Below are 25,304 nucleotides of genomic sequence, written 5' to 3'. Positions count from 1 at the left end.
TCAGCCTGTTACAACTCCAGACAAAGAGGGGTAGCAATTCTCATTATTAAAAGAGTAAATTTCACTGTAAAGGACACACACATTGACTCAGAGGGTAGATATTTAATTTTAGTCTTTCAAATTCAAAGCTTGAATTTATGTATTTCTAATGTATATGGTCCAAATGTTGATGACTCTTTTTTCACCTCACTTTCTGCTCACCTAGACAACACAGTCATCATCGGAGGAGACTTCAACATGGTTCTGGACCCTGGAGTGGACAGGCTCAGTAATGCAGGCGGACACAGGAGTTGGCAGTCAGCAAGTATTGTTAAGCAATACATGAATGATCTGGGTCTTTGCGATACATGGCGCTCTTTACACCCAACCCTTAGGAACTACACTTTTTTCTCAGCCGTTCATCACTCATACTCTAGGTTAGATTATTTTTTAGTCAGTAGCTCTCTGATGAGAGATATCTCAGAATCACAAATTCACCCAATCATTATTAGCGATCACGCACCTGTTTCTTTCACTCTGGGGAAGAGGGGGAGCGTATCATCCTCCAAAATTTGGAGATTTAATACATCATTGCTCAAAGACCCCGACTTTACTAATTTTTTTAAGAAAGAATGGGATATATTTTTACAAAATAACGACCAGCCGGAAATATCAGCGAGCGTTCTATGGGAAGCAGGAAAAGCAGTAATGCGAGGCAAAATAATTTCCTTTTCCTCAAATAAGAAAAAAAAAGACAACTTAAAAACAAAAGAATTAGAATGTGAAATAAAGATGCTAGAGGAGGCCTTCCAGACCTCTGCAGACGAACGTATCCTTAACAGAATAAGGAAAACTAAAATAGAATTAAATAAAATAATTGACGCAAAAACACAGTTTCTAGTACAAAGGCTTCGCCTGGAAAACTTTGCACATGCTAACAGATCGGGAAAATACTTAGCCAATCAATTAAAAATAAACAAAGAAAAAACAACCATAACATCCATTAAGGACCAGTCAGGGGAAGTTACACATGATCCCTGTTTAATAAATTCAGTCTTTAGAGACTTTTACTATAAATTATACTCGTCACAAATTGAACCATCTGATCAATCCATTAATGAGTTTCTTGGAGACATTAATCTGCCGAAGTTACATCAGGAACAGGTTACGAATTTAGACTCACCACTCTCAATAGGAGAACTCCATGAAGCTCTTCAACATATGCCCAATAATAAAGCTCCGGGCCCAGATGGTTTCCCAGCTGAATTTTATAAGGAATTCTGGAGCATATTAGCACCAACATTTTATAAAATGATTCTAAATGCTAGGGAGAATAAAAGCTTACCCTTAAATATGAACTCTGCTAATATTAGTCTTTTATTAAAATGTATTAGATCCCTTGCTCCCATCGAGCTACCGCCCTATTTCATTGATAAATGTAGACCTTAAAATAATTAGCAAGGCCCTTACTGAACGTCTGAAAAGAGTCACCCCTTCTATTATACATCCGGATCAAACAGGCTTCATTAAAGGTAGACATTCCTCTACTAATATTCGCAGATTATTAAATATGATAGACTATTCGAGTATCAATAAACAGGAGACTACTATTATATCCTTAGACGCGGAAAAGGCATTTGATAAGGTAAATTGGAAGTTTCTATTGGCAACTTTGCATAAATTTGGATTTGGCGAATCTTTCATTGACTGGATAAAAATATTATACAGCTCTCCCAAGGCACGTGTAAGGACAAATGATCAAATCTCTACAAGTTTTACCTTGCAAAGAGGCACTAGACAGGGTTGCCCTCTCTCTCCCTCATTATTTGCAATATTTATTGAACCTTTAGCAGCAGCTATTAGACAAAATCAAAATATTAAAGGTATACAATGCAAAATATTAGAGCACAAAATAAGTCTTTATGCGGGTGACGTACTCCTCTTCCTCCAGAACTCACGATCTTCACTATCACAGACAATTGCACTTATAGAGGGATTTTCATCTCTGTCTGATTATTCTATTAATTGGTCTAAATCCACTGTTTTGTGTGTTAACTGCAATTTTAGGAATATAACCAATACTCAATTACAATCAGGGAACATTAGATATTTAGGCATAAACATCTCCCCTAGGCTGTCAGAGTTAATAAAATTAAATCATGTTCAGCTTATAAAGAAAATAGAAGATGATCTTTCCAGATGGAGCTCTCTCCCCATTTCGCTTATGGGTAGAATAGCCACCATTAAAATGATGTTTTTACCAAAAGTAAATAATTTTTTCTCAATGATACCATGCAAACCCACTCTTTCCTGGTTTAAATCGTTGGACTCATATGTATCAAAATTTCTGTGGAAAAATAAAACTCCACGTATTAGTTTAAAGACATTGCAAAAATCCAAAGAATATGGAGGTTTAGAGTTACCTAATTTTCAGTATTACTTCATAGCCAATAAATTACAGTATATTGTAAAATGGTCAAAAGATCATCCTTTAGATATTCAATGGCTGGACTCAGAGCAAGTGTTTTCTAATGAACTAGAAATCTCAGAGTTACCATTCATTAGTCAAAGTATCAAACATCATCAATGTTTCAAAAGCATTAATATTAGCACACCTTTATCAGCTTGGTGGGAATTTCTTAAAATAGCAAAAATTTCACTTTTTCCATGTGACCGTACACCCGTATGGAACAACCCAGACATCGTGAAAAATGATAAAAAGATGGTTAATTTCGTTCAATGGAGAGATCAAGGAATACGGTATTTACAGCACGTAATTGTAGGAGGACAGTTTGTACCTTTCAATACACTTATTGTTCAATACGGAGTTAGCAGGAATACATTTTTAGAGTATCAACAACTTAAGGCCATAATAAATAAAACATACAAAATTAGCCAATTAGACTTACAACTTCCCGCTAAGATAACAGATTTATTGAATCTAAGCACTTTAAAGTTGTTATCAAAACTCTACAGGTTAGTGTCTAAACTGGACGATTCAGTCTCTCTCCCGATCTCCAAGTGGAAGGCGGATCTCTCTCTTAATACTGACCAGTTTTCTTGGTCACAAATATGCTTAAATACGTTTACTATGACCGGTACAGAGGTTCTGGAAGGAGATTTGTGAGGATTTATCCACATGGATCAACCACAGAATCCCAGTGTGCCCCACGGTATGTATATTAGGTCACCTGGGAGACACTCAAATAGAACCTAATTGGACACACCGGGTTCTCACTGCCTTATGTATCGCAAAGAAAACAATTCTAGTAAATTGGAAACAAAAATCCAGTTTATGTATCAACCATTTTAGGAATCTTTTATCAGATCATATTAGTAGTGAGATAATGTCTGCCTCCACTGAACAACATTCAGCTGAATTGCACCCTCTGTGGTCCCTGATTATTGGCTTCGATACCTAGTGGGGGCGGGGGGGTGGTGATCTCGTAGCCCTTGGGGTTGAGGGTCGGCTTGGGGGGTCTGGGGCGCGGGCCTCCGGTGGCCCCTGGGGGGCGGTGGGGGGGGTTGCCTCATGGCGATGGGGGGGGGGGTGGCTGGGGGGGCTCGGGCGGGGGGGTGTGGCTTGGGCATCTCCGGGTCTCCCGGGGGGGGCTGGGCCGCGGACGTGGGGGTCCCACTCGGAGGGCCCGGCCCTGCCTGGGTGGGGGGTGGCTGTCTGCGCTGGGGGGACATTGCTGCCTTGGTCCTCCGTCGCTGGGCGGGGGCCGAGTGCCCCTGCGGATGTGGGGACTCCGTGACCATTGGGGTGTCCGCCGGGGTGGCCTCGGGGAGCGGTGGGGCCGGGTCCGGGGATCGGGCCTCCCCTGACCGGGGGGTGCACGGGCGGGCGCGGCGGCGGGGTGGCACCATTCCCAGGTGTCTATGTCTTATGTTGTCAGTATGAATGGGAGGATGTTGGACCGTTTCCCCCTCCGTCTGGGGGCTCCGGCGGCGCCGGGGGTGCCCGCGGAGATACGGTGGGGCCCTGGCCCGGCTCGGAGGGCCGGCCCCCGTCTACTGGATGGCCGGTGGGGGGACGCGGGTGTCTTATTATCAGGGCCGGCTTTGCTGGTCCTGCTTCATGGCTTCGGCCTCCGCTCCCCCTCCTTCCCCCCCTACACGATTCATACGCACATAGGCGAAGGGCGGGGGGTCCGGGTCGTGGGGGGCACTGTCCCGCGTGGCCCGGCACTCCCCGCCTCACGGTTTTAACAGCAAAATAGACACTGCACATTCAACACTTAATAAATACATTTGACAAGGACACGTAGTTCGGGAGGGGGGGGGGGCGGTGTCAAATCGATACTTGGCCCTCCCCCCTCCCTGTTTTTATGGCATTAATCACATGCACTCAACACGAGGGGCGGGAGGGGGTCCCACATCACCCGCGTTCCCTCACCGGCCTGGGATAGGTGGGTCGGGATACCCGGGCCTGGCGGGGCTCGCCGTGCAGCCTGGGGTGCCTTCTGGCGGTGCTGGACCCCCCCGGGGGAGGGGGAAACGGTGCGTGATTGTGTGTCTGTGTCGGTGAGAATGCGGTATGGAAGGGTCCTGCCATGGAGGATTTGGGCCTCCATTGGCAGGACATCAAAACTTAATAATTTATCAATATTATATTATACAAAGATGGTTATTATTATTATTATTATTATTATTATTATTATTATTATTATTAGTATTATTATTAGTATTATTATTATTATGTATAGTATATCATATTATTATTAGTATAGATATCGGATAGTTGAATGGATGAATGAATGGGATGCCTGGGTCTGGGGACCTCCGTTGTCGGGCCTGCACGGGTGTCGCCTTGTTGGGGGGTTCCCTCTCTCCGGGCCCGTCTCCGGTCCCCCCCGCTGCCTCTGCGGCGGGGCGCCCCTCTGGTCTTGGAGGGCCACTTTCGTGGGGGGCGGGTGCGCCTGCCCGCATCGGCTCTGTCTCTCCGGGCAGGCTGGCCCCCTGCCGGGTGGGGGTCGTTGGCCTGAAGGGTGAGGGCCTCCTGGTCGCGTGTCCGGCCGGGGATTGCCTGGGTCGCGGTCCGCCGCCGCGGGATCCCTGGCTGCTTCTTCCCCCCCACTATAGATACACTTCAGGTGGAGCTTTGTTTGGTTTATTACACACACACACACACACACACACACACACACACACACACACACACACACACACACATATAGTCACTTAGTCACATGCATATACACACACACACACACACACACACGCATGATCATATACATACACACACACACACATAGACATACACACTGGTGTTGGACCACCGTCCATATGGTTATGAATTCATGACATCTATGATTGGGTGAACATTTATTTTGGACCAGTAAAGGGCCGAAGCCAAAGCTAAAGTCTCATGATCCCTGCCTCATGGTGAGTTTACGACACCTCCAGCGTGGTCTGGAGAACGGAAAAACCCCATGGACACCAGGATTTGCATATGTGACCCTCTTGGTGATAAGGCACCACACTTTGATTGGACAAGGACCCCGAGCTGCAGGAAGGGGTATCAACTTCCTGTATGCAGCTATAAAAGAGAAGACCGCCCACTCTCCCTCCTCTTCTCTCTTTTCTGCTTCTTCCTTCTCACCCACAGGTCTCTGTAACACCAGGGAGCCAGCCAAGGGCCGGCTTTCTCCTTCGTGAACGAAGGAGCGTCCGTTTTGCAGCGCTGCACGAGCGACCCACGCAGTTCCGAGCCCAGAAAGCCGAACTAGGGACCCTGCATTGCCTCGACGTGAACGCGACGCCGATCCGAAGTTGAAGGAAGCCAAGTGCTGTGCCCAGCTGCTATCCCCTCATCTGCAGCAAGGACACAGGAGGGAGTGATAGCCGCTTTATCAGGATCCCCTGCTGAGCGTAAACACCCAGCTGTTCCCCGAGGAACGCTGACCGACCACCCTTTTTTCCTTCAACTACAAAGATTCACGTGAGAGGCTGTTTTTGGTGTCTGGGCAGAGAAAACTTAGTAATACACTTTAAAAGTTAGTTTACGCTGTGAGCTGGACTGCTGATCCCATCATAGTTGTGTTTATTAACTTAAGTGTTTTTGTTTATCTTCTTATTGGTCTACTGCTGCATCCACATTGCTGGATCGTTATGACATGCTTCTCGACAACCGAAAACAAGGCCCTTCTAAATTTCCCAGTTGAATGACCAGAGCGCACGTGTGAAGTTTAGTTTCACAGTGGGGCATTTCTGGGTGGGAAAGATCAGAAGGTCTTGGGTTTCTGGTAATGAGAAATTATTTAAGAGTGTCTATTATTTTACTTTTCTTCTGCATCTCTCTCTCTCTTCCTCTCGTACTAACCCCCCCCCCACACGCACACACACACACACACACACACCCAGACGCTCCCCTCGGTCATAAATTCCCGAGCCGTTCTGAGTTCCGACACACACACACACACACACACACACACACACACACACACACACACACACACACACACACACACACACACACACACACACGCACACACACACGCACACGCGCACACACACACACACACACACACACACACACACTAGTCACACCCCACACAGATGACTGGAACTTTTGCATTGTATAATTTCTGTCCCTGTTTACGTAGTGTGCCATCAGGATTTTATTTGGGGTGTTGCGTCTATCATCTTTTGACACCTGTATGTAAATAAATCCTGATTGATTTTTAATGAGTGGTTTCTGTTGTTTCATGCATTTTGGTCACAATTGATTTGTTTGACAGAGCCTAGTGCTCGAATTTCACCCTTCAATTACTGTATTAGGCATAAACCTTAATTTCTGAGACTGATATTCTGCTGTAAAAGTTATCATTTCCCTGCTTAAGGAACAGGGTGGTGCCCCGAGGATTTTATTTATCATATTGGTCATTCAATTTGATAAATAGTCGACTTTATTAATTATTAATAATTCTTGAATAAAATTATTAATAACCCTTCGATAACTGATCAGCCAAGCTACCTGAGTTGCACAACATAATGGAGCCCCAGCGTGAGGTTCTCGAAACGATATTTGTGGCCAAGTTTGTATGAAATAACAGAACATTAATTTTGATCGGAAAAGAAAATATTTTTATTTTTCTTCCCCCCTCATTATCTGATTCCTACGATTTTAAAACCTCCCGGTTCTAATGGCAACCTCGCTTCACTAAGGGTTGGTCGCTTTAAGTTTATTAACTTGAACTTTTATTTTTATCACTACTTTTATTAATCTGTTTGATTAATTTTCCTCTGCAACCTTGCTTCACTGAAGTTAATGGTTGGGTTTGTTTCAAGTTCTTTAAATTCTATTAATAGAACTTTGTCGGGATTACCCCATGTGAGTTATTCTTTCGGATTAATTTCTATCTTGTTTTTTAAATTGAATCTTTAATTTGGGTTGCATTTAAATTTCAATCCACCTTATTGATTCTTTTATTTTTCTTTTGCTTCCAAGGTTATCTCGATTCCTTTTATGATAACCAAGAACCCAACTGCTTTCAGGCACATATCAGAGTCTCTCATGCTTCATTCATTGTCTCATTCCTCCTAATCTGGGTGATAACGTGAATCTACTTCATTACTGAGTGTTGATCTCTTGGCAGAGTTGCAAGCGAAACACTGGTGTCCGGTTCGTGAACTGCGTGTGGTGTACAGGGCAGGAAACTCATCGCATTTGGACGCAGAGCCAGCAGAGGTGACCAGAGGTTGACTAAGAAGGACCGTCAGGCAAGTTCCGTTTGAATAGGAAGCTTTTCGCCAGGTTCCCTTCCTTCCCGGGCCCCTGGCCAGACGCGCGATGACTAGCCCAGGTAACCATGAAAGGGGGGCCGAGGCTTCCCCCAGCGTCACTTTTACCGACACTCAAGAAGTAATTGCACGTATTATGGAAATACCCAGAGATGAGCTGAGCATAATAAATAACTATGACCTCCAGACCTGCGAAGGGAGGATAGCAGAGCTCACTAGCTTCGCCAAGAAACCGTATAAAAAAGCCTGTGTAGCCAACGTCCTGGGTAAACTGACGTTGCTATGGCAACGTAAGGCAGAACTCCAGGCTGGGGAAAACAAACACAGGTGGCGACAAAAATACGAGGGGGAAGTGTTGGCGCACTGCGAGGCGCAGGAAGAGATTGAACGCTTGAAAAGCCTGTTAAGAGAGGCTCAAGCACGAATCCGAGAAACTAGTCGATGCGCCTCAGAGGAGGTGAATAACGTCCATAATTATGAACGTAACGCTGGTGATAGGATACAGGAGTTGATCTCTTTAATTAAAAGTTCTTCCAGAGAAGCATTCTTCTCCGATGTGCTTAGTTGCAAAACCCAGCTCCAGTCACATAAGTTCAGCCACGTGGAGGAACGCCATGAAAAGTCATGGCTGCTCCGTGAACAAGCACTTAGCCTCCGTGAGAAGGCATTAAGCCTCAATGAGCAGTCGCTTAGTCTCCGCCAGCAGTCGCTGGACCTCCGTGAGAGGTCACTGGACTCCTGTAACGGGTCCACTCGAAGCTCAGAGAAAATGGAGCCGCACTGGGTTGAAAACAAGCATGTGAACCGCGAGCCACGGCTCGAATCAGAAATTAAAGTAGATCAACTCTCCAGTGTCCCGATCATTAACAATTTGCAGCAGTGTGATGAAAGGCGTGACCAATCTCACACTGACCCACGGCCAGCAGGGGGCCAGAGAAAGGATCCAGCAGTTAACCAGCTGATCCCGTCTGAGCCCAGGGGGACAGCCAGTAGCCCAAACGCTACTGACACCGTTCCAGACCTTATCACCTGGGATGAAATGAAAGTGCAGCCACCCAGGTGCAAAATGAGGAAAGGGGGGTCAGACTTAAAGCGTGCCCCCCCGTTCACCCTCAGGCCCACTGCTCCGCGTGTTCAAGATGAGGTGCTGAGTCCGAAATGCGGCCAGCCTTATAATCTGAAGGCCGTAAATCCAAATTTCCGGGAGCCTTTCCCTGATGGACAAAAACTTGTGTCAGGTGGTTTAAACCCCCACTTTGACCTACCTGTTCCACACCAGACAAGAACTAATTATTCTTCTCGGCACAGGGACCGGTTGTATCAGGAATGTTCTGGTGGACCAGACGACCCTGGCCCGCCACATAGACAAGGCTTGCGTCTCCGTGACCTTGAGTCCCTGGCCAATGACATAGAACACTTTGACCCGGATGATCCAGGGTCAAATATTGAGAATTATCTCGATGAGGTTCAGGATAGCCTCCGAGATTTACCTCATGCATCCTCTAGCGAGAAGGTAAAGTTTCTTTGGAAAACCACAGCCAGGAGCGTTCGTGTTTTCATAAGATCCCTTCCAGCTAAAACCAGAGACTGCTATGACGCACTCCGTCAGGCTTTGCTAGAGGAGTATTTTTCTGAAACCGACTGGGCTTCAGCTACTCTTGCTGCTTCTTCAATTAAGCACCAGGAGTCAGAAACCCCCAAAAGGTTATTACTGGCGTCTGAGAGCTGCGTTTTTCCAGGGACGCAACACTCCAGGTTTGGAGAATGATCGTCATTTTAAGTCTCTATTCCTCCATAACCTACATGAAAGCGTGCGATGTAAGGTAACTCTTTACTGCAGCAGGATGAGAGATCTCAGCATGCGACGAATACGTGAATACGCCCAGCTGGCGTGGGAAACACAGAGACGTCCCACTGTAGATTCTGAGAACGGTCCACAGAGTGACCGAGCGGTGCTCCACCCCGGTGCTGACGCCAGGTTACAGCCCAAGAGACGGCGCAGACGTCGTAGATCAGCAGGCCGGGGGGGTGCCATATATACCCTGTTGGCCAGAGCACTGAACGAGCTGCATGACTCGTCTGCAGCTGACTGACAACTTCTGACCCAGAAGTGCAAATCCCCCCACCCCTGAAAAAGGGGGGGGCAGGGATCTTGGAGTGTTAGGGAAGTAAAACTCAGACCTACACTCACAATTTTATTTCATTTGTTGTTTTTCCGGGTCTAGCAATTAATCGCAGAATGATTAAATTGTTAGGGAATAAGACTTCCTTCTTCCGTTACCCAAGGTCGGTTCTGTTACAGGACGGACCCCCTCCGATCCGTTTCCTTCCTCAGCACCACTCTGCCAAGGGATTAACACGTAGTGAACACCCACTGAGCCTGGTCTGCTTCTGGCAGTTACGTATCGAGGGTCCGTAACCTAACTAACCTCCCTTCTTTTTATCTTTATCTACCTCATTCTGCTAGTAATGACACTGAACAGCATAATCGAATCCCTTATCGTTTCTATATGTTTTATGTTTTATGTTTATTGTTATGTTTTATACCCTAGTCTCGTATAGCATAGCGTATTTCCGTCTGCCCAGACGTGCCTCACCTCTGCCCAGACAAAGCCTCCAGCGCTATGCTAACCTCTGAACTTTTAAGTACTGTGCCCCTCTGCCAACCAGGACTGCATCACATGGACTGTTGCACCGTTGGTAGATTTGACAACCAGACCCTGCATTCCCGCCGTCAAATCTAAGGGGGGATGTTGGACCACCGTCCATATGGTTATGAATTCATGACATTTATGATTGGGTGAACATTTATTTTGGACCAGTAAAGGGCCGAAGCCAAAGCTAAAGTCTCATGATCCCTGCCTCATGGTGAGTTTACGACACCTCCAGCGTGGTCTGGAGAACGGAAAAACCCCATGGACACCAGGATTTGCATATGTGACCCTCTTGGTGATAAGGCACCACACTTTGATTGGACAAGGACCCCGAGCTGCAGGAAGGGGTATCAACTTCCTGTATGCAGCTATAAAAGAGAAGGCCGCCCTCTCTCCCTCCTCTTCTCTCTTTTCTGCTTCTTCCTTCTCACCCACAGGTCTCTGTAACACCAGGGAGCCAGCCAATGGCCGGCTTTCTCCTTCGTGAACGAAGGAGCGTCCGTTTTGCAGCACTGCACGAGCGACCCACGCAGTTCCGAGCCCAGAAAGCCGAACTAGGGACCCTGCATTGCCTCGACGTGAACGCGACGCCGATCCGAAGTTGAAGGAAGCCAAGTGCTGTGCCCAGCTGCTATCCCCTCATCTGCAGCAAGGACACAGGAGGGAGTGATAGTCGCTTTATCAGGATCCCCTGCTGAGCGTAAACACCCAGCTGTTCCCCGAGGAACGCTGACCGACCACCCTTTTTTCCTTCAACTGCAAAGATTCACGTGAGAGGCTGTTTTTGGTGTCTGGGCAGAGAAAACTTAGTAATACACTTTAAAAGTTAGTTTACGCTGTGAGCTGGACTGCTGATCCCGTCATAGTTGTGTTTATTAACTTAAGTGTTTTTGTTTATCTTCTTATTGGTCTACTGCTGCATCCACATTGCTGGATCGTTATGACATGCTTCTCGACAACCGAAAACAAGGCCCTTCTAAATTTCCCAGTTGAATGACCAGAGCGCACGTGCGAAGTTTAGTTTCACAGTGGGGCATTTCTGGGTGGGAAAGATCAGAAGGTCTTGGGTTTCTGGTAATGAGAAATTATTTAAGAGTGTCTATTATTTTACTTTTCTTCTGCATCTCTCTCTCTCTTCCTCTCGTACTAACCCCCCCCCACACGCACACACACACACACACACCCAGACGCTCCCCTCGGTCATAAATTCCCGAGCCGTTCTGAGATCCGACACACACACACACACACACACACACACACACACACACACACACACACACACACACACACACACACGCACACGCGCACACACACACACACACACACTAGTCACACCCCACACAGATGACTGGAACTTTTGCATTGTATAATTTCTGTCCCTGTTTACGTAGTGTGCCATCAGGATTTTATTTGGGGTGTTGCGTCTATCATCTTTTGACACCTGTATGTAAATAAATCCTGATTGATTTTTAATGAGTGGTTTCTGTTGTTTCATGCATTTTGGTCACAATTGATTTGTTTGACAGAGCCTAGTGCTCGAATTTCACCCTTCAATTACTGTATTAGGCATAAACCTTAATTTCTGAGACTGATATTCTGCTGTAAAAGTTATCATTTCCCTGCTTAAGGAACAGGGTGGTGCCCCGAGGATTTTATTTATCATATTGGTCATTCAATTTGATAAATAGTTGACTTTATTAATTATTAATAATTCTTGAATAAAATTATTAATAACCCTTCGATAACTGATCAGCCAAGCTACCTGAGTTGCACAACACTGGCTTGTTCACCTGCATGCTGGCTCTCTAGTTTTTGGGTTTAGGTAGTGGTAGCGATAGCTTAGCTCAGACTGCGATCAGATCTCAAGATTTAGGTCGATTGCTGTTATTGTTTTGGTTGGCTCCGTGCCGGTTTCGTGCTTTGTTTGTGGTTTTTTGTTGCAGATTTCCAGTGCTTGACGTGTGTTTCCGTGTGTTCCTGCTTCCTGGATTGGCAGTGGATGTCGTCACCCCCCCCCCCCCAAAAAAAAAAAAAAAAATCACTGGGTTTGTATGTGTATATTATGTATGTGTACGCATATGTATGCGTACATATAATATATATGTAGTGTATATATATTAAATATAGTAATATATACATATATACTTTTGGTTTCTACCGTCATGGTATCAATCATTAATATGTGTGCAGACAAGGGTAAAAAAAAAAAAAAATTAAAAAAATTAAAAAAAATAAAAAATAAAAAATAAAATGTAAATATTCTATTTATATGAAAAAGAAGTTGTACAGATAAAAATATTAATTCTATTTAAAAAGTATTAAACGCAAATTATTGGCAGCGTTTGGATACACTCACCTCTTTACAGCAGAACGTTGGTCACCTTTGAAGTCAATAACATATTCCTTTGACTGGTCGCTCTTCAAGGACAAACAGCTGGGTTCATGTTCAAGAGAGTATCTTTTCTGATGGACTCTGACAGAAGACAAAAGTTTAAAATGTAAATATTCTATTTATATGAAAAAGAAATTACACAGATAAAAAATATTCAGTATATCTAAAAGGTATTACCGTAAACATAAATCATTGGCAGATTTTGGATACACTCACCTCTTTACAGCAGAACGTTGGTCTCTTTTGAAATGAAAAAGATATTCCTTTGACTGATCGCTCTTCAGGGACACACAGCTGGGTCCAGGTCCAGGTTCAGGTCCGGGTCCGGGACCGGGTCCAGGTCCAGGTCCAGGTCCAGGTTGATTCCTGTAATAATCATGTTTGGTGATGTGAGTCTTGAGCTCTGACATGCAGAAGAGTCAGGGACAGTTAGAGATGCTCATCTCACCTCTGAGCTTTGCTCCGACTCTCATGTTCCCCACACAGAGAGGTTTTAGAGGGAGGGACTCCCTCCTCTCCGTCCTCACACTGATCCATTCTGCTGAATTCACGTCCACATCAGCTCACACACACACCTTCACCTGCAGAGGAAACACACATCACTGGTGTTGTACAGAGATCAGCTGATCCTGCACTGGTTTGCTCCTTTCTTTAGTGTTAATGTCACTTGAATGCAGTCAGAAACCAGTGGGAGGTGGAGGAAGTCACTGATACAGCCGTATTCACTGATCCGAGCTGCTCTGGAGCTGTTTTTTTCAGTTGCTCCCTTTTTCAAACATACACAACATTGTAGAACCTTTTCAGTCTGGTTTTAGAGCCTTCACAGGACCAAAACACCCTTACTTATGGTGACTAATGGTCTGCTGCACTTTAGATCCAGGGGAAAATGCAACCCTGATCTTATTAGATCTTAGTGCTGCATTCGCCACTGTGGATCATAACATTCTTCTCCCTCACCTTGAACAGTGGGTAGGCATTAAGTGGACAGCCCTGGACTGGTTCAATTCCTATCTTAAACATAGGACATTATCTTTGTCCATTGACCGGTTCTCATCATCTATTGACTGCCTCCCATGGAGACCCCTCAGGGGTCCATACTAGGCCCATTGCTCTTCTGCCTCTACATGCTTCCCCTTGGCCACATCAGAAAATACAATATCTCTTTTAATTCATATGCAGATGACTCTCAACTGTGCCTCCCACTAAAATCCACTAACTCAGTACAGTCTCTCCTGGACTGTTTGAAGATATCAATGTCTGGGTGTCAAACAACTATCTCCAGTTTAAAACAGAGTCATCATCTTTTGTACTCCTGAATCAAAAAATACTGTTGCAAATAAACTAGCTCACCTCACCCCGCATGTTAAATCCCACGCCAGAAACCTGGGGGTTATACTGGATTCAGGGCTCAGTCTTAACAAACAGATAAGCTCTGTTGTTAAAAACAGTTTTTATCAGCTACGTAACATCTCCCACCTTAAATCGTTTTGTACCTATATGACTTGGAAAAAGTAATCCGCGTATTAATTACATCTCGCTTTGATTACTGCAATTGCCTCCACCTTGGCCTCCCCAGTCTTTATTAACATCCCTGCAGTTGGTCCAAAATGCTGCAGCAAGACTGCTGACTGGTACAACGAACCGTGGACATATCACCCCTGTCTTGGCTTCCCTGCATTGGCTCCCCATATGTTTTAGAATTAAGTTTAAAGTTTTACTTATGGATTTTAAGGCTCTAAATGGGCAGGCCCGTGCTTATATCACTGACCTTCTTCAGTTCCAGTCAGCCACCAGTCCCTGAGCTCCTCTAGTCAAAGAAAACTACCTGTGCCGCAGTCACGGCTGAACCTGAAAGGTGATAGGGCCGTTGCTGTGGAACCAGTTACCCTCAGACATCCGATGTGCCCCCACTATCTCCACCTTTAAGATTAAAAACTCACCTCTATTCACTAGTGTGGTGGCAAAAATGGTTGTTTAAAAATGAACGTCAGGACACCTCAGCTGTCTTTCTGATGCTTTAATGAAAAGAAGGAAAATTCATGAATGGAAGATCACACAGTGCCGATCTGAACAGACGCTCAGTCAGCCAGTAATGCCCTAGCAAGGTTTAAGCACACGCTATCTTATAGTGGCCAGGCTGGGAACAACTAGACAAAATATCACCCTGGCAACCATGCCAGGGTCTGTGTCAAAGGAACATGACCTCGGCATTGGAATGTTCACTTTAAAACAGACAACAGTGTTATACCAAAATTTCCCATTACACTAGCTTACCCAGTCCCCTATTCCTGTCATTTCTTGCATCTGAGTTTTTAGGTCATATTTGATTTATTTGTTGCCACTGAAAGTTCTTTCTTTCTTTTTTTGAGATTAGTATTATCATGTACAGCACTTTGGTCAGTAATAACTCTGTTTTAAATGTTCTTTATAAATACACTTTACTTAAAGGAGCTTGAGGCCGGATTGTGGCAAGATTTATGAAAAAAATCTATATACATTTTAAGTTTTCTAGTAATAATGTCAGATGAAGCGTTCCAAACCCAAAAGAATGAGCCCTCTAGTGTATCTCTCCTTTGCCTTGAACAGGCTGTGTGCTGCAAAATGTGCTGCAATTCGGTCCCGAATTTCCCGCGCTGGGCTGCGGATGTGACGTCACATGACGCTGCATGTGCGTTCTCCCCGTTCTCCCGTGCCGGCTTCACTGTTGGCTGCAGTACCCCCAACGGCCGTCGTGGTGAAGGGTGGCGCTAGAGAGTCTCATTTCTTAAAAGGAGCCTCAAGCTCCTTTAATTACTAACTCTCAGCACTTTCCTCTTTTTTTTTGTTTCTGAGATTTAAAACATTAAATTGTGTGAACAACAGAGTTTTACTGCACAAACAGGAAGTTGAATATCTTGAACAAGCAGAAAGAGACTGGGCCTCTACGTGAGTCTGGTTCCTGTAAATGTGAAGAAGCTCAGAGGTGAGACTGTCCTGCAGAGACACGTGTCCTCTGTCATATATGCAATATATATGTATGCTGCTGCACCTTTGGGCAGTGCTGCGTTGCCAGGGTTACGTCACTGCAGTCCTGTAAACAGATCCAACGGGTGACGTAACGGTTATAATAGTCTACTACCGGCTGCCTATTGTTTTTACACCTGCCTATTGAAGTTCTGGATCTGAAACTGCATGGATGTGGGACCACACACCGCAGGAGGCGTTCCAGCGCATCAAAGACATCCTATCTACTTCTCCAGTTCTGAAATTCTACGATATGAATCGACCTACTGCGGTGTCGGCTGACGCTAGCAGCTATGGCATCGATGGCGTGCTGCTGCAGCAACATGACGGTGACTGGAAACCGGTGGCCTATTGTTCACATTGTCTGTCTGACGCAGAAACCAGATACGCTCAGATTGAGAAAGAATGCCTGGCAAGCGTCTGGGCATGTGAAAGGTTCGAGAAGTACATTGTGGGCCTTGAGAACTTTAGGCTAGTGACTGACCACAAGCCCTTGGTTCCACTGATGAACAAAAAGGATCTGGACAATGTTCCAATACGGTCCCAGAGACTGCTGATGAGACTAATGAGATTCAAACCAATGGCTGAATATGCACCGGGCAAGACCTTGACTGTGGCAGACACCCTGTCACGTAGTCCACTACAGTGCACAGTGGACGTGACTGACACTCACTCGGAAGTTGAGTGTTACATTGCAGCGGTTGTCAACAACATGCCAGCTACACCACAAAAGCTGGAGAACATAAGAACAGCCACAACAGCTGACAGTAACCTTCAGATGCTGCTGCAATACATCAAGTAAGGATGGCCAGACTATGTGGCCAACGTTCCATTAGCCATCAAAGACTATTTCCCTATACAGAGTGAATTGTCTGAGTACAATGGAATCGTCACAAGAGGATGTCGCATGTTAATCCCAAGCTCTCTAAGAGCGGAAGTCCTAGATCGGATCCATGATGGACATCAGGGTCTGACAAAATGCAGAGAGCGGGCTAACACATCAGTGTGGTGGCCTGGCATCTCATCTGACATCAAACAGAAAGTCCAGACCTGTCAGGTTTGCCGTGAGATGAGACACACAGCGCAAAGAGCCCTTCATCTCGACTCCTCTACCTGACCGGCCCTGGAAAAGACATGCTATTGACCTGTGTGAATATAACAAGCACACTTACCTCGTCGTGTCAGATTACTTCTCCAGGTTTCTCGAGATACTCCACATGCCTACAGTCACTGCCTCACAGGTGGTGTTAAAGCTAAAGACTGTTTTTGAAAGGTTCAGTTGCCCGGACCAGGTGGTGAGCGACAACGGTGGCCAGTTTGCATGTGAGGAGTTCCGAGAGTTCGCAAAAGAGTTCGACTTCAGCACATTACGTCAAGTCCCCATAATCCACAAGGGGATGGACATGCGGAGAGGAGTTCAAATCGCAAAAACGATTCTTCAACAGAAAGACCCTCTTCTCACTCTTATGTGCTACCGTGATACACCATACACTACCACAGAAGTGAGCCCGGCTGAACTGCTTATGGGCCGGAAGATCAAGACAACACTTCCAACACTCGAGACAAACCTTCCACCTCGATAGCCTAACCTGAAAGCCGTCAGGTGCAAGGATACAAAGGGGAAGGAGAAACAGGCTTTCTACTTCAACCTTCGCCATGGGGCAAAGACCCTACTGTCGCTGAAGCCTGGTGATCCCATCCTCGTAAAGTTGGACCATCAGCACACGTGGGGAACACCCACTGTCATCGCTGGCGACAGTTCTACTCCTATGTCATCGAGACTCAACAGGGTGCGACACTGAGGTGCAACCGTCGTCACCTGCAACATGTCCCTGCGCCAGCTGGAGACACACCAGCGCCAGTACCAGATAGACAGCAACAGGAAGCTGCTACATAGCAGTCTGACCCTAACATTGCCACTGACACTGCTTCACCAACACCCAATACTCGTCCACCGCCCACACAGGATGGACTGTTGTTCACTAGGTCTGGCAGACTGAGAAAACCTGTGGACAGACTGAATTTGTGAGTTACTGGACACTTACATAAAAAAAGAAGAGAAGTTCTATTGTTGTTCGATTGTGCTATGTTTAAAAAAAAAAAAAAAAAAAAAAAAAAAAAAAAAGAAATGTGAAGCATGGTATTCTGTGCATTGTTGATGCTTTGCTGTTTTTGTTTCGGTTCAGTTGAATATTGAGAAGTCCTATTGCATTGCCTAATGTTTTTTACAGGAGAAAACAAGTTTAAAAGGGGAGATGTCATATATGCAATATATATGTATGCTGCTGCACCTTTGGGCAGTGCTGCGTTGCCAGGGTTCTAATTCTAATGTATTTTATTTAATAGGGACAATGCAGGTTTACATGTGATCACATTCACTCATTACAAACAAGCCAATGTGACTGATGTTCTGCATACAGAGATTATAGCTATTGCTAGTTTCCATCTCCTGTCCCTAGTTAGGCTTTTAGTAAAAGAAAACGAAAGAAAGGAGAAAAAGAATACAAAAATACATTCAATTTTTAACATGCAAAGCTATATCCTATTTACAATTCTCAGCTTGCAAGAGAGCACCCTATTAGCGGTTACAGGTGATTAAAAATGCGTACATTTCTGATTTTGCTTCAACCAGTCTTTGACATTTTTAGTAAAAACCTTAAAATCTTGAGTTGTTTTTATCTCAGTTGGCAGTGTGTTACGTCACTGCCGTGCTGTAAACAGATCCAACCTGTGACGTAACGATTATAACGGTCTACTACCGGCTGCCTGTTGTTTTTACACCTGCCTATTGAAGTTCTGAGTAAACTATTGGATTGTGTGGAGTTATCCTCCTCCTTCACAGCCTCACACACAAGAGTTACACAAGCAGCAAACAACTTCCTCCAAGAACCACGCTTTATTTTAAAAGGCTCCACAGGAAACAGCAGTCTGACTTTAATGTTGGAGACAACAGCTTCATTCCAGGAAATAAAAACACTGTGGCGGACACAATTATGGACCTCGCACCCATTAGGACTGTTGGGAAGGGGGCGTGGTCACGGGGCGTTTATGGTTGCTTAGCAACGCGTGTTCTGTTTGAGTTGTCAGCTGTTAGTTGTCAACTGTCAGTTTCTGTTGTCAGTTGGATTCCGTTGTCTGGGAATAAAGTCCTGTTTTACCAACCTCTGGAGTCGAGCTTCATCCTGCCACATTGGTGACCCCTGTTTTGAACATTTTCGAGGAAACAGAAGACATCTCGTCCTCATCTCATCAGCTTCCGCAGCCCGCAAGTTCTGCTGCGGCTTTGAGGCTCCCTGAGTTATGGCAGGAGGACCCAGGCTCGTGGTTCGAGCACATTTAGGCGCTGTTCCAGCTGCGGGGAATCACGGAAGATGATTCCAGATATCATCTTGTCGTCGTCACTTTGGGCCAACAGTCAACTCGGCGGGCCCTGAAGCTGCTTCGTGCGCCCCCGCGACGAGACAAGTACGCTGCGCTACAGCTGCTATTCCGGAGGTTCAGCATTTCCGCCTCGGAGAGAGCGGACAGAATCATCTCCATGCCGGGCTTGGGTGACATGTCGGCGGTGGATCTGATGGACCAGATGCTTTTACAGCTGGGCCCTGACGATGGCGGATTCCTGTTTCCACATATTTTCCTGCGGCAACTGCCGCCGCCCGCCCGCGCAGCGATGGCGAACTCCAGCTGCCTTGCAACGGGCGACTACCGCGGTTTGGCTGAGGAAGCGGACCGAGTTCTGCTCGCTACCCGGAGTTTGGCCGTTCACCACGTCGCACCAACCGCCCAGCAATCGACGTCGGAGGACGCAGACCCAGCTGCAGTGAATACCCGGAGACGACGCGGGACAGATCTGTGTTTCTTCCATCAACGCTTCGGCGCCAAGGCGAGACGCTGCGTCCCTCCGTGTCAGTTCGAGCTGCCGGGAAACCGGCGGTCAGTAGCAGTGATCGGAGGTCAAGAGCTGCTATTCATTGCAGACTCTGCGTCAGGGAAATGTTTCCTGGTGGACTCCGGCTCCCAGGTGAGCCTCCTACCGCCGACCGCCATGGACCGGTCGACCGGAGGTAACGGACCACCGTTAAGCGCCGCTAACTGCTCCTCCATTACCACTTTTGGGACTCAGTCAGTGACTGTATGTTTCCACGGACGCCGGTTTGAGAGTGACTTTGTCATCGCCAATGTTGCTGTTCCTATTATCGGTGCTGATTTTCTGTGTGCTAACGGTTTGCTAGTGGACGTTGCAAACCGCCGATTGATCGATGCAGTGACTTTTATGACTTTCCTGTGCGAGACTGGGGGATCTGGACTGCTAGCACACGCTAGTTTTTTAGCAGCAGGTAACATGTTCCAACGTCTGCTGGCTATTTCCCACGTCTTTTCCACAGCGACAATCAGGCACGGCGTCGAGCATTACATCACCACCACAGGGCCCCCAGTTTTTGCGCGTGCTCGTCGTTTAGACACACAGAAGTTAGCCATTGCTAAAGAGGAGTTTGCCTCCATGGAGAGTTTAGGCATAGTTAGACGCTCCAAGAGCCCCTGGGCTTCCCCGCTTCACATGGTGCCGAAGGCAGACAGTTTGTGGCGCCCGTGTGGGGATTTCTTAACAACGTCACAGTGCACGGCCACTATCCCGTCCCGCATATCCAGGATTTTTCCGCGCATTTAGCAGGGACAACCATGCGCATGCCCTTTGGTGGACACAATTATGGACCTCCCACCGATCAGGGCTGTTGGGAAGGGGGCGTGGTCACTGGGCATTTATGGTTGCTTAGCAACGCGTGTTCTGTTTGAGTTGTCAGCTGTTAGTTGTCAACTGTCAGTTTCTGTTGTCAGTTGGATTCCGTCTGGGAATAAAGTCCTGTTTTACCAACCTCTGGAGTCGAGCTTCAGCCTGCCACAACACCAAGGTCTGATCAATGAAGATTTCAACTAATCACAGTGTTTCTGATCAATAATAAAACCAATTAAAGTTGCAAGCAGCGATGAACGGGCCCTCGCACTCATGGCCACCGCCCCCCATAAGCATATCAGAAATGACACCACCCACGACTTTCTATGTCAAACCATTCAAAAGTTATGGCAGAGAAAAGTTTTCTAGGGGGCGCTGTTGAGCCGTTAGGCCACGCCCATTAATGCAAACCATGAAATAAAATGTATCACCAGGCCTGGCTTGCGGGCAAAATTTGGTGGCTTTTGGGGAACTATCAAATATGGACCAATCAGATGAAGGGGGGGCACGCTTTTTGGCGTCTAGCGTCGCCATGGTAACACTTTTGACTGAGAAAAGTAATGCGCGTTGTCGCAGGATGGAGACGCACATTTCGATGTATAACACACCTGGGTGCACGTTACGGTTCGGGCCGTATTAACTGCAGAAGGAATGGTATAAATTGCGCCAAAATTACACGATTAATTCAAAATTGACGACTTCCTGTTTGGTTTCGGCCATGGCGCCAAGAGACTTTTCTTTTGCGACATGATACAGGTGTGTACCGATTTTCGTGCATGTATGTCAAACCGTATTGTGGGGCTTGAGGCACAAAGTTTTCTAGGGGGCGCTGTTGAGCCATTTTGCCACCCATTAATGCAAACCATTAAATATCGAATTTTTCGCCAGGCCTGGCTTGGGTGCAAAATTTGGTGACTTTTGGGGCACGTTTAGGGGGGCCTCCTCTTGTCAGAAGAATAAAAATAAAATTCCTACAGATATAATAGGGCCTTTGCACTGTAAGTGCTCAGGCCCTAATAAAAATGTTGTCATTAACAATCATGTAGATTTGTCTTCAGACACAAGAATGATCAAAGTTTGCAGGTAAATCAGAAGTGACAATAGGTTCCTACCTTTTCCTGTTTGAGTCAAAAGACAAAGTTCAGGAGTGAAATCACCGTTTAAGTATTGACGCGGTTATCAGCAGTCACCTCACCGGGCGCGTTTGATGTCTGTTCTTCCAAACGTGTCAGGGCAGATTTACTTTCACTTTGACTGAGAGTCCGGTCTCGTCCACAGCAGCTTCTTGTGAGCGTTTCCTGGTTCAGTGCGACGCGTCCGGTAGGCTACGTGTAATAATAACGAGGCCGATTTTAGGGGGGGGCTGTGCCCACCCAAACGTGCGTCCTGCCCACTGCACTGCGCATCATTTTTAGACACAACAATGAACGCATACTGCAAAAGTTGTCTCGGCGTAGGGACCCGGCATCCCAGCAAAATGAGCACAACAGAGAAGTGTTCAAAACAGCACAAAGAGCACACAATGAGGGAGTATGTAGCCTAAATTATGGTTCTGCGTTAAATCGACGCAGAGCCTACGCCGTAGGGTAACGGCGTAGCCTACGCCGTAGGCTCTGCTTTGGTGTAACGCGGAACCATAAATCAGCCTTGAGCCGCGTGGAAAACCCCCTACACATAACCACGCCTTCAGCAACGGATCCACGAATCAGGAGTTCTACATGCTCAAACACAGAAAAGGAGAAAATACGTTTCAGTGTTTTTTTGTCTAAAAGAAAATACAGTTTATAATCACTGTGTTACCTTTCTTATCTTCCAGTCCTATCTCCGAACCGTAGTTGGGAGAGCTGGTGGTTATTTATAGATTCTGGCTCATTGCTGGTAACCTGCGTCGTCTAGGAATCCGGGGAAAGTGAAGGAAAAAGGACGGAGGAAAAATACTGTCCATGCAACACCGCACATTTATTAAATCCTTGCAAAGAGCAAAACAAAATACTTGAGGGCCGACAACTAACGGTGGACACTGAAAGTAACGGAAAAACTTGTAACTGTCTTCCACACGCTCACACCGACATCTCGTCTCTCTCTCACCTCCGCTGCACCCACTACGTCTCACACACACACACACACACACACACACACACACACACACACACACACACACACACACACACACACACACACACAGACTCAGCCACCGCTTAAAGGGACAGGGCTGGCCGGTAACACTACCCCCACTCTGGATGATGATTATTAAACCCTTAAAATCACTCCAGCACGTTACTTCTAAGAAGGTAAACATAAGACATTATAAATGAAAACATGCCACATAGCACCCTTGATTACCACCGTCTTAAAATGAGTTCTCCTCTTGTGGCAAAACAATTTCAGGCAAAAGCAATGACCATATAATGTCCATGAAAGCATACTGCATATCCTTCTCATGGTTACAAATGTCTACAAAACATCTCCAGTATATAGATACTAAAAAAAATAAAATAAAGGGGTGATGCTTAACAACTTAAATCAAATCTGATGTGACATTACTCTTTAGACAACAGGCTCAAAAAGGGGATAAATCAGGATAACACCTTGTTTACACATATAAACAAATTAAATGCTCCCTTTTTGTCCTTTTACGTCTATATTGAAATCCCAACAGTAACTTAAATGTGCAGGGTACTAAGACCATAATGTACAGATAAACAGTGTCCAAATTACTCCTCTAGTAATTTAACTAACTAAACAGGCCCATGAAAATATACAAAATTGTGCAAACTTTACAGAACATTCACAACTCGCAGCATTTCTGGAACTCTTTTGTTTCTTTTTTCTTTTTACTGGAACTCTTTTTTTTTAACTGAGGAGGGCAGCGATCCACCTACACCCCACCTCAGGACAAGTTGTATCCCAACCGTGTTCAGTGATCAACCCAGTCACCAAACCTGTCTGGTGATCTGCAACGTCTCTGGGGTCTCGGAATGGGCAAAAAGTTGCCCATTCCGGAGACTGGCTGCAGCCAGGCTGACCTGGTTATAAGGAGTAGAGACCTGGAAGGTCCACATTGTCCACATGTGAACAATCTTTAAGCTCCCCTCTCTAATCTGATCTTTATCAATCAAAGTTCTCAAATAAGACGTTTATGTCACACTTTTTTTCTCTGCATTTAACCCATCTCTAGAGACTAGAGATGGGGCCCAGGGTGGTTGACCTGGGTTGCATTCTGGGGGCTTGAACCTGGTCCTCCAGACTCCAGTCCACTTCTGCAACCACTAGGCTACCACTCCCCTTTGAAATGTTTCCTATTTAATACGTGACGACCTCAGCAGCAGAAGTGTCTGTTCTTCTAACCTCGACTCAGTCTGTGTCTGGAGGTCCACAAGGTGCTGGACTGATCAATATTCTGTCATTGATCCATTTCTGATCATCTGACCTTGAATAAAATCCTGCAGATTGTTTCTGGAGACTTCAGAACATTTCAGACCAAACGACGTCCCTTGAAACACAAACGCTGTTTTGTTGAGAAAAGAGTCAGAAAGTCAAATGTTTATTCAGCTCCAATGAAGCTCATTAAGGTGATCTTTAAACACAGCTGACTTATCTGGTTGTAAAACTCACTGAAGTGTTGAGGACAGACACGTCAGTCATGGAGTGTGATGTCACATGTTCAGGTCACATGATGTTCTTCACACGTCTGTCTCTACATCTGGATGCTGTCGGCCTGAGCAGCAGTGGACTCTTTGTATGTTGATATATATATATATATATATATATATATATATATATATATATATATATATATATATATATATATATATATATATATATATATATATATATAAAATCTCCATTAGGGCTGTCAGTTTAGCGCATTAATTCGATTAATTAATTACATTGCTAATTAATGCCTTATGAAAATGAACGCAATTATGAGTGGCAAAATGCGCAAGTATTTTTTTTTTTTGTGAAGGGGCGAGGGGGTGAGGCAAAAGCACAGGGAAACCCACAACGAGCACACAAGCCTTGGAGATCTGTAAGAGAAAAAACAAACAAACAGAGAACAGGCAGAGACATAAGCAGAAACCATTTCGGGTCCCTGGGACTGAATCAAAGCTAGACTACCGCAATTATCTGTCCCCCAAAACTGTAGAGTGAGTATGGAGGTGAGTGAGCAGACGTGTATGTCTGTGTAGCTGTGTGTGTAACAGTCAAATCCCTCTCCCCCTCCCTCTCCCTCTTCCTCTTCCTCTTCCTCTTCCTCTTCCTCTCTATTGTCTCTCGACCTCTGCATGGTTGGGATCCATTGTTCCAAAGGAAATGGGCATGCCTCTAAACTCTCTTTATCGACCCCCAATTCTGATTGGTATGTTAACTATTTTCAGGCTGAGTGTTTTCAGCTTAATTTCAATTTTCAATTCAATTCAATTTTATTTATATAGGGACTAATACAACAAAAGTTGTCTCTAGGTGCTTTCCAGAAACCGAGAACATGAGCAATAGAAGGGTGTGGTCTCTGAGTTTATGTTATGATAACTTGAGTTAATTATATTGAGAGCATGTGTTTGCTGAATGTACGGAAGCCGAGAACGGCCATGCCCCTTTTTTATTTTTGCACTGTTTTTTTCTTTTTTTTGCACTGTTATCTCGTGATAACGAATTAATTATTTCGTTATCTCGATATAACAAAAATCGTTTTGTCGTGATAACGAATTAATTTAATTCATTATCTCGACATAACAAAAATCGTTTTGTCGTGATAACGAATTAATTCGTCATAACAGAAGACGTATTTGTCGTTTAG

The 25,304-nt window shown here is 45.5% G+C and overlaps 1 protein-coding gene across 1 annotated transcript in view; it reads right to left on the bottom strand.

The window, feature by feature from the left end:
• LOC133424182 (NLR family CARD domain-containing protein 3-like) overlaps positions 1 to 22,550 on the bottom strand; it is a 179,342-nt gene extending 156,792 nt beyond the window's left edge. Inside the window, 4 exon segments of the mRNA XM_061714630.1 lie at positions 12,736 to 12,852; positions 12,988 to 13,137; positions 13,220 to 13,352; positions 22,307 to 22,550. Coding sequence (XP_061570614.1) covers positions 12,736 to 12,852; positions 12,988 to 13,137; positions 13,220 to 13,308 — 356 coding nt within the window. The 5' untranslated portion in view covers positions 13,309 to 13,352; positions 22,307 to 22,550.
• Positions 22,551 to 25,304: the final 2,754 nt, after the last annotated feature.

The sequence above is a fragment of the Cololabis saira genome, chromosome 23 (genome assembly GCF_033807715.1).
Source record: "Cololabis saira isolate AMF1-May2022 chromosome 23, fColSai1.1, whole genome shotgun sequence".
In the NCBI taxonomy this organism is placed as follows: Eukaryota; Metazoa; Chordata; class Actinopteri; order Beloniformes; family Belonidae; genus Cololabis; species Cololabis saira.
The sequence above is the reverse complement of the archived record's forward strand: the minus strand, read 5'-3'. Positions and strand labels throughout refer to the sequence as shown.